At 39.7% G+C, this 19621-nt stretch overlaps 1 protein-coding gene across 1 annotated transcript in view; it reads right to left on the bottom strand.

Moving 5' to 3' along the window:
* Positions 1-19621, bottom strand: part of SFMBT2 (Scm-like with four mbt domains 2) — a 128561-nt gene that overhangs the window by 90015 nt on the left and 18925 nt on the right. The window contains exons 2-3 of the mRNA XM_018566472.1: positions 18871-18965; positions 16464-16704 (exon numbers count right to left, since the gene is read on the bottom strand). Of these exons, the coding sequence (XP_018421974.1) occupies positions 16464-16704; positions 18871-18965 (336 nt within the window). The remainder of the gene's footprint in view (positions 1-16463; positions 16705-18870; positions 18966-19621) is intronic.

Genomic DNA, 19621 nt, shown 5'->3' with positions numbered 1-19621 from the left:
CAGTTGTTACCAGAACAAGAGAAGGGGGAATCTTCTAATGGGACACCTGTTCCAGTGACAGCTGTCTAAAATGGGAATTCCTCTGACTTTTGAGAAATTTCCTCTCACTTCTCATTGCAACCTACGGACAGGAAGTGAAGGGAGATATCCTAAATGGGACCCAGACAGCTAAAAATAAACTGCCAGGGGTTTTAACCATTCGTTAATTTATCTAAGAAAAACACATTTGGCTATATGTAAACTTTAACATTTAATGGGGGTGCATTTAAACAGAGCAACTTTTTTTTGGTATATTTTCTTCTGCTAAAAAAATATTTGTTATGTTTATTTACAGACTGTATACACATATCTTCACATACAACTTTGTCCAGGCCAACTGAGGTCTGATCAAGAAATTAATGTTTCGGGGTTATACATGTGGATAGTTTTAGTATGCAGCAATTTTACTAATTAATTCATATTCACATAGCTAAAAGTAACCCAAAGCTTGTAACGGAATTAGGTTTTGGTGTTACTATGGCCATAGGATTAGTTAGATTAGAATAGTTAAGAATAGTTTCAATATTAAAGAAGACTAATGTTTTATAAAAAGTTATGTCCAATGATCCTTCTGGGACTAATACACAACTACATTTCTGAATGTTGGTTAAGGAGCTCCTCAATGAGAGTACTCACCAGATGCTGTGCCATTTGAAAGGTTGAAGTGCTGTTGACGCTGGAACACAATGGCACCTAATGTTGCTAAAAAGAGAAAATTCCACATTTGAAAGCCAAGTCTTCAAACTGTGTAAGTAATGGTAGAAAACACCAAAACCTCTTTGCAAGCAATGCCACAATTTATTACAGTCTTCTGAAGTGATATGATATTTTATTAATTCAGAGCCATAAACTTGTTCAAATATAATATATATATAGATATATATATCAGTTTCAGTGGAAAGGCTTCTTAACATTGAGAACATAAGTAGTTTTTTGAGCCAGTGTTTTCAATTTTTTTACACCATGAATAATTGTTTCAACTGCCGTCAGTGTAAACAAGCTTATCTTAAGTAACCCTTTGCAATTATTATATTTATTACCTAGAAGTAAACTAGTCACATATAAAAGTATTTAAAAGAAAAAGATGTGAAAGGAGTTACCAAAAGGCATAATATTCCTCCTCATTGTGCCTTTACACAGTCTTAAAGAAATCTGTTATAAAAGAAACCCCCAAAAACTGGAGGTACGTGCACAAATCTGTAGCAGCATGCCAAACCTTCCTCTCAAAACTGAATACCAGGCTGTTAAGACAGCAAAGCTCCAGAACATTCTAATAGTGCCAAAGCTTGCTCACCACTTCTTGACTGCTGCACATTTCTATTGGCCAGTTAAATTACACATCACAGTGATGGGCCAATAGGTGCCACGTGAACACCTTTAGCAGTTTTTTGTTTTATTTGAAATCACATAGCCTCTTTAAAACCTCTTTAAAATTAGTTCCCAGATAAGTCCTAACTGCATATTTTAATGGAATATGAGCACCTCTCATGTTGGTGCCTGCGTTCTTGTCAACAACTTACTTTAATATCTTTTTACTTTCTAAAGCACTGACCTGGAACAAGTATTAAAATCAGATGTAATGACTTTACGCTAACTTTCCTGACCTGCAAGCTTGTACTGGGTTTCTATGTACTTCAGACCCAGACTGAAGTACATAGAAATGAAGACAAAGAAGGGTGGCAATGACAGCCCACATATGATTCTCAGTACAAGTGTCCTTTAAAGAGTAACATCGGGCACCAAATAAAAGAGTGATCTATTAATGCTATCCAGAAAAGTTTGCAGCTATGATTAGGTCACAAGTTCTATTCAATTTACTTTAAAATAGAGGAGAACACTGTCCTGCTTATATGTCTCTTGGACATGCCTTCTACATAAGGAGGTGTCAAATGGCTTTCTGACTGATAGCAGCCAGGGTCAGGAATGATGAGGGTAATAGGAGGATAAGCAAATCAGAGGAATGGCGGAGGATAATACACTACTGCATGGGCAGAACTCATCCCTCTAAAAAAATAGATCCATCAATAGTAAGTTGGCATTAGCCAGAGATTACTATTAAAAACAAGAAGCTTTTAAACAGATGGGTGATCTCAAACATTACAGAACTATTCAAATTCATACCAAAAGCAATGGCTGGTATAATTTTCTGCACCAATGAAATGTTTCATAACTCATCCAGACCTGAACCATAAGATGATCAAAGACGTTATGACTACTGAATAGCTTGTTCACATAGCAATGCATTACAGTTTGGTCAATACCTCATGTTTAAAGTGTAACTGCAGTCTAAATCTTTTTTAGTTCTGGACAGAGTAGGAGAGGGTTGGAACCTCTGTCAGGCTTTTTGGCTATCCGTGGCTGCATTGATAAAGTAAGTTTTTAGGAAGTAGTAATCTCTCTAACAATTACAAAACAGCAGTAAAATTGTTCCCTTTTTAGGATAGTAGGGAAACGCTAGAACCTCTGTCAACTTTTTATCACAGTCTGTGTTCCTCTTGGAGATTTCCCCTCACTTCCCACTATGGTTAAATTATTGTCACTGACACATAAAGTGAGGGAAAACCCTCTAAATTGGGCACATGCAGTAAAAAAAAAAGCCTAAACTTTCCTCACTTATCAAAAACTAAAAAAATATGGACTTGAGCTACACTTTTTTGTTGACTTGTGCTATGATTTATAGAACAATGCGATTTAACACAATTAGACCGGAGGAATAATAAATAGCAAATCATTTTCTGTTCCACACTTCCATGGTCTTGTTACATGAATCCTGTTTTTACAATGAATTCCCACTTCAAGCTTTAAAAAAATGAAATGAGGCTTGTATTGAAGGGTTTGAGGTGAGTAGAGTGAGTAAGTATGACTGGTGGGGTCCTGCACATGAGTAGTCCCATGAGCAAGCAAGACAAGAGATCATGGGGTCGCTTTACCAAAAGGGAAGACTGTTCATTTAGGAAGTTGAAAGTTCACATATCTAATTAATAGGGTACAGCTGCATTCACATCAGCCATCAAATCACATGCAAAAACCCTCCTTTGGATATTCAAAGTGAACACAGTTTCACTGTATTTAAGCAATGTGTACACTCACTTGGCTAATTGCATAGTTAATAAACCACACTGCAGTGATTCTGAGTCTACAGAATGTTTAATGTGTTCCAATATTTAGTTTGAGCTATTGCAATATCGATATTATTTGAGCTATTGCAATGTCTATTAACATTTCATTTTATTTTAATCATGACTGTATACTTCCAGAGATTCCATTAGGGATAAAGTGGAATTCACAAGAGAAAAAAAAAATCATTTTGTCAACAATGCAAGTAGGATATTCTGAAACCACTCTTCTTTAACTGGCTCCCTTGCCCAGATGTAAATACAGACAATGTAGGTCATCCTTTTTATACAAGGCTTATTGCTGCAGGCTGCACAGCTATAGAGGTGCCACTTGTAAATTATGCGAAAAAGGTACAGCTGTTTAATAACATTCTATCACAAGAAGCTGTACCGCAGCCTCAAGATATGCGACATTAATACTCAGGTTTACACTACCTGTTGGGAAATGAAGGCCTATGGGAATGTGAAAACTAACAGTTCAGTTTGCTTGTGATATTTCCCAGATAAAAAGTGAATAAAATAAACACAGTATATTGTAACATTGACACTACTTAACCCCATAGCCTGCAGTGCAATATTTTTTAATTAAGCTCATATCACAATTAAGCAGGGCCAATGTTTGTGACTCATTAGCTCATCTGACACCCTTCTGTCTATTGTTGTTGGGGCTTTTTTTCTGAAATAAATTATTAATTGCTATAAAAGGTAAGACGGTACTAAACATAGCAGACATGGAATTTTAGAACCTGGAATCTGTTTTTGAGGCACCCAGACTGCCGCAATTGTAAAACAGGATCTACTTTTATTTTTGGTTCCTCGGCAGGATGAGCAACTGCATACCAGCACTGTGAGTCTTCCTAAGATTTTAACGGTTAAGCATCATAGGCATAAAAAGTGTGATATTTCTAGCCTTTTGCAGAACGAGAGCCAGGAGTTATGGCTGCTTAAATGTGCAGAGCATAGGCCTCATTCACGCAGGGAAAAGAGGTCCGGCTGCAGATTCCAGCCACAGGAATCCATGGATTCTTGCTGCAGGAATCACAGATGGTCCCAGACAGCTGCAGTCGCTCCACTGTACACAGCAATAAGGCCCCGGTCACACCAGGGTGTCTCGTTTTTTCAACGCCGGGACACATTCATTGCAAAATTCAATACATTCCTATGGTGGCCGTTCACGCAAACGCGCTGAATCGCACATCCAAAATACGCCTGTCACTTGAAATACTCCCGAACTTCTTTTGTAGAGCTGGATCAGCTCGTTTTGCCCTTTCGACTTAAATGGAAACACACTTTTGCCCGGTTTTAATCGCATTTCAGCGTGTTTTACAGGCCCATCCCCTGTTTGCCAAGCCTGTCCCCTGTTTAGTCCGCCCCATGTAGGCAAAGCCACCCGTTAGCAAGGCCCTCCTCCTATTTGCAAAGTATAGTGGGATCCAAACTGGAGGTGTCAGAGAACTCATTTGATGCTGATGATTTCATTTAGCTAATGCACAGTCAACCTGCACTATATGACACCAGGGATCCAAATTATAAAAAAAAAAGGGAAAAGGAACCAAGCGTGGTATGATATTGGTGCAAGGATGTTTCCTGATTGGACAACAATGCACAGAAAGCATGAAAGACATCAAAAGTAAGCATGTGACATGTGTTTGTTTTTCTTGCTTAGCAATGTAGCAGCTGGAGGCATGTTGTGTCAGTGAGCAGCATGCATTGGCTGACATGTGTGCTTAGTATAGGGGTGGTAAGCTGCAGCTGTGAGTAATGCCTGTGGCTTGATGGCAAGCTTCCTTGTACTTGTAGTTCCCCAACAGCTAGAGGGCAGTCTTCGTGCGAGTGTAGAAAGTATTGTAAAAAGTAATCTGTATACGCAGAGCTGAAGCAGACCTGTGACCTTATAGCCAATCTGACTATACCTTCTCCAATCTACTCTGCATATTCCTGAAATAAGTCAAAAAATGAGCTGAAACACAGCTAAAAATGCTATTGCTTAAAAACAGAAAACGCCTGTAAAACGCACTGAAATGCATATAAAAACGCGCACAAATGTGCTTCCTAAAGCGCACGTAAAATGTTGTCAGCTTAGTGTGAATGGGGCCTAACAGGCTGACAGCGTCAACAGCTGTGCGATGGTGTTCAGATGTTGTTTTACATGCTGGCTGTGAGTGTGCCATGATACCTTTCTACTGTTTTGGTGTTCAGATGTAAACGCACATGCAGCAATCACTTCCAGTTCGGGACACATGATCACCCTGGACAAACGCTGTCAGCCTGTCGCTGCTCTATACAGCTGCCTGGACCCACCTGTTTTCTGCTGCAAGAACCCATGCTTCGGTACATGTTGTGTAAACAATGGACCCCAGCAAAGGGGCAATAATACTAGGGATGCACAGATACTTTTCGAGTACCAGTGCAGATACTTGGCATTTTCAAGAGAACTACCAGGGTCGCAGAAGTTGCAGCTGGGACCTGGCTCTGGCGCTCCACCACTGTCCTGAAATAATTAATCTGTATTGTTTAAGAAAAACTGTCACATGACAATAAACAAACATGTATCAGTACTTGTACTTGTAAGTACTCGGCAAGTATCAGTACTCGTACTCGCAAAACTGGTATCAGTGCATCCCTTTATATATGTTTATAAAAACAAAATCGTACATACAGAGATGTACAAATCCCAGGAGCTCCGAGTGATCCTTACAAATGACAGCTGCCTCCTAATTTTTGAATTTTTCTCTAGTCTAGTCTTGGAGCTCAAAAGTATCGGTACTTGTACTTGTACCGAGTACTGTACTTGGTGTCTGTGCAACCCTAAATAATACTGATGTCTACTGGCCCCATATAATATTTCCACAGTCTCGCTGTCTTCTGCAGAATGTCTCCAGTCTCCAAACACCTGTATAATGTCTGAAGTCTGTGATAATTTTCTGCAGCATGTCTGTTGTGTTTGACAGGCCTCTTTAACATTAAACTGAACATTATGTGTGGCCCTTCGGTAAAGTCATGGGCCACAGCTGAGACCCCCTATACCTCGTAAGTTGATAAATACTGTCGTACAAAAGTATGGGCAGGAACCCACCTTCCTATGACATCAATGTCCTACTAAAGATGCACGCTTTACTTACTAGAACCTGCACTAGCAAGAAAAAATAAAATGTCCTTATTAGTGCAGTGTGGTCACAGATTGCAAGAATCCCATGTCATAGTGCCTTCTGTAATAAAAGAAGGGTCACTTTTGGACCTATATACTATGGATAGTTAATAATGGGCCAGGAATATAATACCCGAGAATAGAGCATATAAATCCTGTGTCGGTGGGGTATGTGAGTACCGACAATGTAGATGGTGTGGCCTCTCTGTAAATATTGCAATCTTTTTAAAAGTCATTTGAAGAGATGGGGGCACCAAAGCTGCCCTTCTCTGACCTACACCTGTCTGTGACCAAGTGGAATCTCATTTTTTCTGAGATTTGTTCGTCACTTAAGGTAAGCGAATGAAAGTTTTATGGATCCTACTGACCAAAAACGTTATAAAGGCCACAATGGTCAGTTTAAGCTCAGAATTCAGACAAGCAAAACCTGCATTTCCTAAATTATAATTAAGTTCTATAGTCTTTCTGGGAGTCCTAACTAATTCTCTCGATAACTAATTTTAATGCTAAAACTAAGGTTATAAACATTCTGCAGGCTAAACAATAATTTGGCTATTTATTATAACAATAAACACCAGTTTCAGACACCGAATACATAACATATAAGTTATTATATTTATATAATTGCAGTTAAAGTGTCAAATTTGAGTAAATTAGTTAAATCCTCCAGCATCTAACAAAGACTGAAGGATTAATTGTGGGTGGACTGACCCTTTAATAATGGAGTCAAATTGTTTTCTGTGTACACTTTAGGAACATGTTGACTATGCTGATAATTCAGCCTAGCATCAAAAGAAAGCTGACTGCATGGTTACAGGACTAAAGCAATTAATTAATTTTTACTCTCTACGTGCCTTTAAATTCCAGCTACCTAGAATGAAAACAGCTGATATATGTTTCAAGAAATTGTTTGATAACTGTCTGTTTTTCTAATAAAAATAAAGTGTCGGTCAGTAAAACAAAAAAATCCTTGGAACTAATACAGCTGGTGTGTTCTGCTTGTCTGGAGGGAGATCAGCACACCTCCTGGGGCTGATCTGCCCTCCGCTTACTGAAACCGGAAGTGATAATGATTTTGTTACTTCTGGTTTCAGGCTGTTATTTCTCCGTCTGTTGTGGTCGGAGAAGAAGCTAGTGAAGCACAATCTGTGCTTCATCAGCTTCTGCGGGGTCCAAAAGTGGCATTAAGGGTCTAGTAGACCCCTGATGTCTCCATAAAGAGGACCTGTCACTTCCTATGTGTTATCACATGTAATAGTTATAAAGTTAAGTGTAAAATAAAAAAAGTTGAAAAATTAAAGTGGCATATAAAAAAAAAAATTACAATCTCCAAAAAACAACTTGTAAAGCCCTCCACCCCTACTTACACACAAACGCAAAAATGCTTTGGGTGCGCCTATGTGTAAAAACGATTGTGCCACATGTTACAGATCATCGCAAACCTTTACCCAATACAACCCAATCTTTTATATTTTAGAGAAAATGGGTATTATATTCTGTTTGTATGCACTAAAGTTAATGTATTCTTTCCTAAAAAAAACCTAAACGTTGCAACTAGCCTTTCTGTATTCTACTGGGCCTCTGCTTTCAGAAAATGTTGGGGGGTTTTAAGCTGTGTTCTATACACAAATTCAGAATTTATCAGGTGTGTGCAAAAAAATTATAAAATGTTCTATACGCAAAGTGGTTAAAAATGTAAAAGCTCCTTTGAGTAGGAGTTTAAAAAAAACTAATAGAAAAACAGTTTCATGAGTAAAAATGTTGCAAAACATGGAAAACATGTTCAGATAGCCATTACAAGCTATCACTTTGACATAACTTCTGCTTTTTCCATCTCTTACAACTATTTACAGTTTGTACTTTAAAATGTGATTTGTAACTATGATGAGATAATATTCACACATGAAAAATGGTAAATCACTCTTTACATGCCACACACTCCAGAATAAATAGGCCCATATGACTAGATCACTTGCTTTTCAATAATATCACATTATATACTGGCCACAGGTGCAATAATAACAAGATTTTGAAACATGATTCATGAGCTAAGATTTACACAAGGTCATATCGAATGCTGAGCCATAAGCTTAATTCTACTCCTCCACTTTAGATCTCAGAATGTTTTCAAATTTAATGTTTTTATTCACCAAACCGCCACTCTCTCTGACTGGCGTTACACCAAGAAACAATGTCAAGCCTTTTGAAGTCAAAATTAATTGTAGCTGAAGAGAAGCACATCAAGGCCACTTGTGCTGGCATCACATTCTAATACTGTATAAAGACTTGGTGAAATCCACAAGTCTAATCATGGCCTTTCAGAATTCAGAAACATGTTGTTGTTAGGGTATACATCACAGTGCCCAAGGGTTGTAACTAGATTCTTTTATAACACAGACAATAATTTCTTCTACCAAGAGAAATACAGTCTAGTATGTAGCAACAGTCAAAACTGGCCTTCCTATAATCAGTTAATCTGACATTGACCGCAACCTTATTTGCATGTCAACTTAAAATCTCTGTGACTCACTGCCAGTTACACAGTTATTTCTATATGACTAACAGATGACCAAACAACCTATGTTCTTCTGTATAAAACCAAGCATAAAAAGGGAATACATTGTGGCTTTAATTTCCTTACCAGGACTCTGTGGCTCTTTGTATAAAGTTGTGGTAATTTTAAAGAATAAATAAAATTACGACACACAAGACAATAAGAAGCCAAATGGAATTCCATGTAATAACTTTAGATTAATTTCTACTTAAATGTAATATTGCCATACAAATTTTTATTTTAACGGCGATTTCCCGCTCGGGCGTGTCTGAGCGGACGTCTAAAGACGCCCGCTCAGATCTAGAGAGCTCGGGCCGGCCGTTTTTTTACTACGGCCGGCCCGGAGGTGGTTAAAGTGACACTAAACTCAGAAGTTAAATCCTAAAAAATGCATTCAAGTACCCTATTGATAAAAATGTATCTTATTTGTGTATCACTCGGCTGTAGATCCTCAAATCATCTCTGAATTGTCACTGTCCTTCCGACTGGAGGGTGGACACTTATTCCCCACTGTAACTGTGTGCATTGTAAAGAAGCCACCGCTCCGAGCTCACTCTGCTAATGGACTACAATCTCAATGCAAATTAGCTAACAAAATGTGAGATTGTAGTCTGTCACAGGCAGGGCCGGTGTTAGACTATTTTGCGCCCTAGGCAAGACCAGCTACTTGCACCCCCCCTCCTGTGGCGCAACCCGCAATCCCCCCCTCACCCCGCCATGCGCAGCCCGATTCTCCTGCGGGTTAGCTTCTGCAGGCAACAGATGGATGTAATTTAATTTGAAATAGCCAATAGCAGACTGTCTTTTGAAACCCCACCCACTGAGCAGAGGAGCGAACCTGAGAGAGAAAGTTGTCTATCAGTTACGCCTTTCTGCTCAGTGGGCGGGTGCAATAGCCAGCCTACTATTGGCTTTTGCAATTTCAAATAGACAGGGGACGCCGTGCGGGGTGAATGGTCAAGGCTGCGCCTTAGGTAGCAGTGGCCCTAGGCGGCTGCCTAGTTTGCCTAGTGGCAGCACTGGCCCTGGTCATAGGAGCGAGCTTGGAGCAGTGGCTACTTTACAACTCACACACAGGGATCCAGGAGAACAAAAGTAGCCACCCTCCAGAAGAAAGGACATTGCCAGCACCAATTCAGAGATCTACAGCCGAGTGATACACAAATAAAGTTAATTTTTGTTAATAGTTAAGGTACATAAATGTATTTTTTAAGGTTTAACCCCTGAGTTTAGTGTCACTTTAAGTAAAAAAAAATAGAAAGTTATGTAAATTGTGAGCAACTTGGATTTGACTTGTGGGGGACAATTTTCAGCCATTCAATATTATCTCAGATAAATGTATTTATATTATGTTTTCTGTTTAATTCCTGCCAGACTGTGGAATAATAAGTAATTAGATAGATAGATTTATTTATTTGTCACATACATAATCGTACAAGTATGATATGCAGTGAAATGCTTACACGACTGCAAGAAGGAGAGGGAGAACAAGTAGAGAGAAGAATCAATAATAATATAAGACTTTTACATCACAAAATAAAATATCAATGTTTAAATTTAAATATTAAAAATTAAATTAGACTAAAAATGCAAATACAGTATGAAGTGTAAAGTGTGCGAGTGCTAACAGCAGCAATATGGAGTGAATGAATTAAGGTGATGACCAGCAGTGTATTGACCTTCCTTTGACCATTCTTTTTAAAAGTGCAGATATGCAGTAAATGTGAGTGTAAGAACATTTACCTAATTAGGCAGTAGAATGTATGTCTATATAGAGATCTGATTGAGAGACCGTATAGCCTGAGGGAAGAAGCTTCTCCTCAGTCTCTGTGTTGGCCTTCAGGGAGCGAAAACGCTTCCCAGACCTCAACAAAGAGAAAAGTCCATTATTGGGATGGCTGGGGTCCCTCACGATCTTCCTGGCCTTGGTCCAGCACCGCTGGATTAATGCAGTTCTAAGAAAATGTTTATAGGTTTTAAAGAGATCTGAAAAAAAAGATTAGAGATACACTCACAGATCCTCTTGCTGCTTAATGAAATGATTCTGGGAAGCCTAATTATTGGGAAGGTACATTTGACATGTGCTAGAAAACTTCTCCAACTTTGATTGCAGGTGTTAGTTATTTCTAAGCACTTAAGTGTTAATTGCTTGTAAAACCTCTATGCTACAAAATGTTTGCTAGCGATGCTGAGGTTATTATGCTTTATGTGTGCTAAATAGACAGTTGTGTGCTATATAAAAAATAAAATATCTAAATACACATGGCTTTTATCATTACTCATGGGTTTGCAAGGCTATAGTCCGGTCATGCTGACTGGTGAAATTTTTGACTGACTGGTGAGACACCGCCAAATTTTTCAAGCCCTGCTCATGGGTTTTTGGCAGTCATTTCTTTGAAGAAACTTGAATAATTGTTCTAAGTATGTAGCAGCACTACGTTCTCTATAGAAACGCCATCTTTTTAGGTGAACATGAGAAGTACTCTATCACATGATGCATGACACGATCTGCAGTAAAAACTGTCAATATTACCAGCAGAAACCAATCCAAGTCTACATCTCATGTATTTTCAATGGAGAATTTGACTGGCTCTTTCTTTTCACTCTTTAATACAGAAGGGCATCTGATCACTAGTGTATTTGGAAGCTGATGTTTTCTGAACGATATTCATATTCACAGGAAATCGTGCATGTAAATGCTTCTTTATTTTGTAAACACAAATGAACTAAAATCTAATTTCTGTAATCATAATTACCACGTTTTCATATGTAAATACAGATTCCATTAGTAAAATAAATGATTGCCTTTAGTATTATAAGTAGATGCAGCAGCTGTTTACCGCACTGGAAAGACAAACTGTTTCAAATGTTCACATTCCAAAAAATAGATTTCTAGTTGTACAAGAACCAAATCATCCTCATTTGAAATTATGCAGCAAGCATGGCAGATCATTGCCTTCAGCCAACAATCAACAGCTTCAGCTGCTTTCCCTTTCTTCAATCTATCTTTAGCGAAGTCAACCCTCTGAGGCTCAACACTGCACATGAAATCACTTTTCAAGAACACGACAGGGTGGCTTCCATGTTCTCGATGAACTGCGCTTCCCTCAGGCAGCAAAGCAATAACTATCTTCTAGCACAGCAATCAGTGGGAGGTTTCTGGCTTTTGACTGGCATTCCTGTACCCTGTTCACTAAGACTTCAGACAGAAAAATACAAATTCTATATATTAAATCTTCTCGATGTTACATAAGACAAAGTAAAATGAAGTCAAGATTTGTTTTTTTTTTATATTAAACAAGCAGAGCTACAAACAGTCTTTGCATTCATTTTGAGACTGGGAGAATCTTGCTGCCAAAACATCTTTATTCAATGTTCCACAATTGTCAAAAATGCCTTAAAGAAACATCATAACAAATATGGTATGTGTGGCTTGATCAATCTATCTTTCTATCTATCTATCTATCCATCCATCTTTATCTATCTATTCATCCATCTATCCCTCAAAAGAATGCCAAAGTTCGTGTTTTGGTCGAACGTTATTGGTTTAAATGGACTCAGTAACATATTTTCTTACCTGGCTCAACTCTAACACAGCACAGCAAAACAGGAGCATTAAGAAAGACTTGCTAAGCTTATTTATAAATTTGCCCCTGCTCAGACATAGCACGGCACCAATTCCAATCCATTGTGTAATGGTGCATGTGTTTCAGGTGGAAAACTGCCATAAGAAACATGTTAAATCTGTCACAGCTGTTTACAAAACTGTTGTAGGGACATGTTGTAAAGACTGTATAGGACTGCAAGTTAAGGGACTTAAAATACTCATAAAAGCTATCACCCATTCGGCTCATACAAGCTTGATGAATCCCCCTCATTTGGTGCAGGGATTGGTCACTTAGCTTAATAAATAAGGCAATTAACCAAACTTTCAACAGAATTGACACATTGGTCGTCCCTTCCATTATCCCTATTTGGCAGGAGTCACTTAATAAAAATGATGAGCTTCCCTAAGCTACTTTATCCACTCCAAACGATCCCAATACTTTTAAAACATAAAGATGTTAAACTCCTTGAATCAGCTTACACTAAATTCTTATGGCGATCAAAACGCCCCCGTATCGCTTTGCGACAATTGATGTCTCCTAAACCAGAAGGGGGTATGGGTATTCCTAACATTCGTGCATATAATCTAGCGTGCCTGCTCAGACACTCTTTTGACTGGATCAGCGGTCTCTCACGCTACTCCAATCTGGCACTGGAACAGGAACTGGTGGCACCGTGGTCGCTAGCGGCGGTTCTTCATACTAGACTCTCCAAACTCCCTTCTCACCTAAAAAACAACCTGATTATCAGAGACACGGTGGTGGCCTGGAGGGAATCCAGACTAAAGTTAGATTCGCATCCCTACATATCTCAATACTTGCCTATCAGAGGTAATCCCCAGTTCCTATCGGGACAAGCACACGCCATCTTCCGGGACTGGACAAGCAGGGGCATCACGACTCTGACTAGCCTTTTTGACACGGAGTCACAGAAGCCATACTCCTTCTCCTCCTTCTGTGCCCGTTATAATATCTCCAAAACACATTTTCTCCACTTCTCCCAACTGACACACTACTGGAAGAGTGAAACACGAAACCCCTCCTATATATTGAAGACCAATATTTTAGACCCCCTCATCCTCTCCCAAAACTACTCTATCTCTATGATCTACCCCCGTCTCAACACTGCTTTCCTACTACAACCGTCAAAATCCTCAGTAATGAAATGGCACAAAACATTCCCGGCAGATGACTTTTATGACAAAATGCTCCAAGGGTATCAGAATGTCAGAAGTTGCACAACGAACGAGCTCTGGAGAGAGACGCAATTTCGCATTTTGCATAAAGCATACTATGGCTACGTGTAATGTACTGTATTCTTACGGTCACATGGTGACCTTGTTTAAACCTAAATAAAATATTTTGGAAAAAAAATAAATAAGGCAAAGGTGTGTTTAATTGAAATATCCAATCATGTTTAAGGTCCAACTCTGGACAGAATAAAACGTATCCCTTGCAGTGGGGTTACCTCCGTACTGCAAGGGTTTAGTGCTCATGTAAAATAAAAGATATACTTGGTCCTGCCTACTGCTAGACCGGTCCCTGCAGCCTCTTCTCCCTCTGCCCTCCAGCGGTCTAAGGATCCATTAGTCATTACATCTAAAACAGTGTATTAGAGTGAGGAAGCCGATGGACATTTCACCACTGGATCGGAGGGGTAGTGAGGCTGCAGGGATTGGTCTAGCAGCAGACAGGACTGAAGTTTGAGTGAGTACAGCTTTGTTATTTTAGACCCTAGGCAAAAACAAGCAATTAACCTTGTGATGGTAGTCCCACTGCAAGGGTTAAGTTTTATTCTGCCTGGAGTTCTTGTTTATTTGTTTTATTTCCCCTGCACTTAGGAATTCCTAAGAACTTAGCCTCAATATATACTTTATTCAGTGAACATATAAACTACTACATGAACAGTCTCTACTCATTTAGCAAATCAGCCCTAATGAGTTGTTATGATTTGCACAAAAAAATCAAACAATGTCACTACTTACAATTAGGTCATTTATACAGCAAAATATGATATAGACAATTTGATAGCGTTTGTAAATTTACCTTTACAACTGGAATATTATGTCTTACAGTGCAATAAAGTTGTCATTTTCTGATATTCAGGCACTCAGATACTTCACTATTGCACTATAAATACAAAATATCTATATACTTTTATCAAACAGCAATAGGAAAACACCCTTTTTCTCAGTTACAGTCATAAAGCACCACCATAGATAGCCACAATGCTTTGCAGTAGCTTGTTGAGCACTTAAGTAAGCTTTTCATTAATAGTTATCAAATATATTGAAAATATATATTATTTCCTTACAAATTGTTTCAATGTTTCTGCATACAAACGTATTTGGTTAGTTAAGAGTAAATTGTAAGACAATCAACAATTTAAATACACAATTAACAGGACCTGCTTGTGGCTTCATCTTAACATCTAATGCTGCAAAAAACAAACATTTCTTGGCTTTCATAGGTCATAACAGTACTGTAAAACTGGGGAATTCATCCCCTCAAAACCACAGCGAGGTATTAGTCATCTGAATCGTTCTTGTGCTATAGTTATGACTAGGGCTGTAATCCAACCCAGTAGCATTCTGTCAACATTTTCAAAGTGTCATCAGCTAGCAGGATCATTCTAGCTGTGCCATATACTGCACTGTGTGCAACCAGACTACATTTACAGATCTAATATATTGGAAAGTATCATCTTAGGCTTTAAATTACTTGTTTAAGCACTTGCTGACCAGGGTGTTTATACCCCCTTCCTGTCCAGGCCATTTTTCAGTATTCAGCGCTGCAGTACTTTGACTGACATATATTCTGTCATGCAACGCTGTACTGAAATTAATTTTATACAATTTTTTGGGGACAGATAGAGTTTTCTTTTGGTGGTATTTAATCACCACTACAGGGTTTTTTTTTTACTATATAATGAAAAAAGTACCGTAAATGTTGAAAAAAAACCTGTTATCCCTACGTTATGTTATAAAACATTTATTATTACCCAATTGTTTGGTACAATATAAAAGACGGGGTCACGCCGGGTAAATAGACACTAAACATGTCAAGTTTTAAAATTGCACGCACCCGCTAAATCGCAAAAAATTACCATACTAAAAGTTGACCATATCCGACGCTTTAAAAGCTTTTACCGCTCATCAGTTTAGTGTTATCAGTGATTGATGGCCCTAGAAATATTGCTCTCACTCCGACGTTCGTGGCAATATGTAACATGTACGGCGCAATGGATGTAATCGTCGTTTTTGCATGCAGACGGCTCGCGCACGTTTGAGTGTGCATGTTGGGGCGGGGGACTTTCATTTTTTTTTTTGTATTGCTTTAATATGTGAGACTTTTAATTTTTTTTGTAAAGCTACATTTTTTTAAACCTTTTGTTTTTCACTTAACTTTATTGCTATCACATAGGGAGCAAACAAGCTCCCTATGTGATAGCCAATTTGCAGTGATGGGTCCTCTTTATGGAGACATCAGGGGTCTTTAAGAACCCAACTGTCATCTTGGAACCCCCAGATAAGCTGATGAAGCAGAGACCTGCTTCACCAGCTTCTCTCCAGTTTCTGTACCGGAGAGTGACAGAGGAATGCGGAAGTGATGCAATACACATCACTGCCTGCATTCCGACGAGAAAGAGCTACTGTGCCACACCGGGCACAGTGGAGGTCGGGATCGCCGGCGGCAACAGAGGGGGGGGCGCACACCCGCAGGCATATTACAATCGATGCTTGTATGTAAACAGCCATCGCTGGCTGTTTAGATTCAAAGCTGATTTCCTGTTCGTGCGCGCCACCTAGCGGCAGGCACGAGTTGGACGGGATGGGACGTCTAAAAATGCCCACCCGCATTCAAGAAGCCGCTGTCCGGCCGTTTAATTACAATGGCCGGACAGCAGGTGGTTCAAAAAACCTGTTAAAAGCAATATGTGACTGTGTGATGATCAAAGGCAAAATAGAATACAGAAAACAAATATCAGCGGTTGATCTTACCATCTGGAGGCATCAAGACTTTGTTATTTTGTGTACACCAACCAACAGGGTGTAGGTCTGCCGTCATGACATCACACCAGAAGTCTGCCCTGCGATCTTCCCCATAGCCGCAATACCTCAGCAGAAGTAACTGTCCACATGTCGTAATGATAGTTGCAACCCAGTATGTATCTGGATTATTCTTATTGGCCACTTCCAGTTTCATTCCTGGTTGGAAGCTGCTCTGAAGACTGATTTCCACCTAATGAAACATAAGGATGTATGAACATAAATTCAATTGAAAGTATGTAATGCACTGAAAACACTGTTGGAAGTTAACATTTTCAGTTAAACCCATTACTACCTGGTAGAAAATTGTACAATTATATTAATAGGGACAGGACTCTGAACCAATAGGAGCTCTATTGGTCTGCATTATGCTGTCTGAACAAGCTTAAAGTGCTAATAAAGTCAAAAGTTTTTTTTAGCTATTTCCAATGCTGATGAAATCACTTACAATGGATGCTGTTCTTTAATGCTTAAAAGCTGTAGTTTCCTGCAGAATCAGCTGTCCTCTGAGCACTGGCCCAGATATCCTATTTTAGGGTGGCTCATTTCACTTGCAGGGTCCTATGTTACCCCCTTTGTGTGCTACTAAGTGTGTGTCTCACCAAACACTCAGGCACAGGAGGGAAGTCACTCCCCTGCTCCCCCTCCTTCCTCCACCTTTCTCCAACCTAGAAGATGAACAGCTGCCAGAGACTGCTCTGGCCCTTGTGATCTCGTGCTAGACAGGAAGTTCAGGCAAACCAAGCTGGAAGAGTTGGAGCCAGCTGTTCAGAAACATAATGGGAGTGATTAATTAAAACTAGAGCAGACAAAATCTGAAGCAGTTGCCCATGGCAACCAATCAGCTTCTCTCTTTGATTTTTAAATCTCAACGGAACATACTGAAGAGAGAAGCTGATTGGTTGCCGTGCACAGCTGCTCTACATTTTGTCTGCTCCAGTTATGATAAATTCCCCTCAATGACTAAGTGCTTGGGTGAAAATGTAAAAAAAAATATTTGCTTTTGAACTGGATTCATTATTGAAAAACAAGTTTGAGAATGTAATACTATTTTAAAGAATAGGAGACCTCAGAGTTCACCACATCAGTGTGCTACTACTCCTTCACTGTCCAATTAGCAGGAAAGGGTGAGTCTTGGGGCAGGATGTATGTATGTATTTTATATTGGATAAACGCCAGGCAATTTTATCAACCCATGGGCAACATTGACACTGTCAGTCATTTTCGTTATCAAGAAGCGATGAAATAGCATTTTACTAATTCCCCCTGGTGTTTAATATATACAGTGTGTAAGACATATATATGTCTTATATTTTTTTGGGCTCAAAAAAACCCCACTAGGTCTTATTTTCGGGGTACGTCTTATTTTTTTTATGTACAACAATCCACACTTATTCATGTAGAAAAGTCTACATGTATTCATGTACAAAAATATGGTGATCAGGGCATTCAGGGGTGCTGTACCTTTCCAAGAGCAATTTGCTAACCAATTGCTGGCCAGAATTAGTGAAGCGCACTTTCACTATCGATTCCTCACAGGTGGAGTGCATTTGATATCACTCCGCTTGTGACAGGAGCCGGCGCTATAGAGGAGTCATTGGCTTATGCGGCTCTGCTCCCTCCGGTGCCGCCTTGCTTCCTCTAGAGCTGGCTTCGTTGGCACCGCTGATTCTCTCCTGTCTCTCTCGCGGCTCTTCAAGTTCCCCCTTATGCCACCACAGGCCCTGGGAATAGTATCACTTTTGGCTAAATGCCGAAAGTGCAATTTTCCTGCCGATACATCGGTGCATCCATGCTTTCTTTCCTCCCCGCTGGGCGCTGCTCTGTGTCCCAGTGGGGAGGAGAGAAACTGTGACAGCCGGCCATGCGCTGCGGCGTCTCTCCTCCCACACTGCTCAGCCTTCTATCACGGTCCAGCAGAGCGGTGTGTGGGCGGAGACAGCCCGCACGGTCACAGGAGGCTGAGCTCTCCTCCCACACCGCCCCACTCAGCCTCCTGTAACAGCGTGTCAGAGAGAAGAGCGGGTACAAACACTCAGCGATCAGTGATCGCTGAGTGTTTGCAGATAATGGAGGACATGGTATGTGTATTAATAAAATATTTCATTCTGAATCAAACTGCTGACATTTAAAATGCTAAAGAGAGATGTTAGTTTGAAATCACAATGAGCTTCAGTCTGAAACATTAGAAAAGTAAACTGTATTAAGTAACATAAAAAGGAAGTGCTGGCTAACCAAGGGTTCTTTGAATTTGCAAGTAAACCTACTTGCTTTGATGTTTGATTTGCTTTGTGATAGCAATTTCCAGGTATTAGCTAACATTTCCCTAATGTGGCGTATACTAGTGCAGAATACTTACATGTCTGAAAGAGGTGTGTGGTGCAGAACTTGATGCTGTTTCCTCTAGATATTCATCCCAGTTAAAATCTGTATCTTCAACGCTGGAGCCATCATCTACAAAAGTATAATACAATAACAATTAATACGTTTAACTTACATGATAAATTCTTGTAAGCAGAGTGTTGCACGGTTGGTCAAGCAACAGGTTTATTTTAGTAATGGCTCCACTCAACAGCAAATACTTATGATCCCTTTTTTTTCCTGCCACTCCAGTACTTCTGGGTATGTGATTCCTTTTTTTCCTCCTAAGTCAAAGCACTGGGGCTTGATGAGGGGCTGTTCAGACACCCATAGCTGTCGCATGGATGAGGGGAGAGTCCTCAGCCCCATGTAAGCTCCAAGTCCTGAGGCTAAATGTCTTTACTGAAAGTTGTGTCGGGAAGCACCGGAACCTGTGCTTTTCCCATGCAGGACAAAGGATCGGTTTATTTTAATGCTGGCTGCACCAATTACACCTATTCCTTTGCCCTGCATGGGAAAAGTTAAGTAGTCCCTGACTATTCTACTGCAGTTCTGCTTAAAGGTAGTCCCAGACACAGTGTTAGGTCTCTCTCTATGTTCTATATGCAGAAAATCATATGTAATGAAAGGGATCCTTTAAAGAGCAACTCTGGCAATCCGAAAATTAACCCTTGCAGTGGGGTTACCCCTGCACATCAAGGGTTAACTGCTTGTTTTGGTCTAGAAGTTCAAATAAAACAATATACTCA

This window comes from Nanorana parkeri, unplaced genomic scaffold (genome assembly GCF_000935625.1).
Source record: "Nanorana parkeri isolate BGI_ZX_2015 unplaced genomic scaffold, ASM93562v1 scaffold27, whole genome shotgun sequence".
In the NCBI taxonomy this organism is placed as follows: domain Eukaryota; kingdom Metazoa; phylum Chordata; class Amphibia; order Anura; family Dicroglossidae; genus Nanorana; species Nanorana parkeri.
This window is presented reverse-complemented; position numbering and strand designations above follow the sequence as displayed.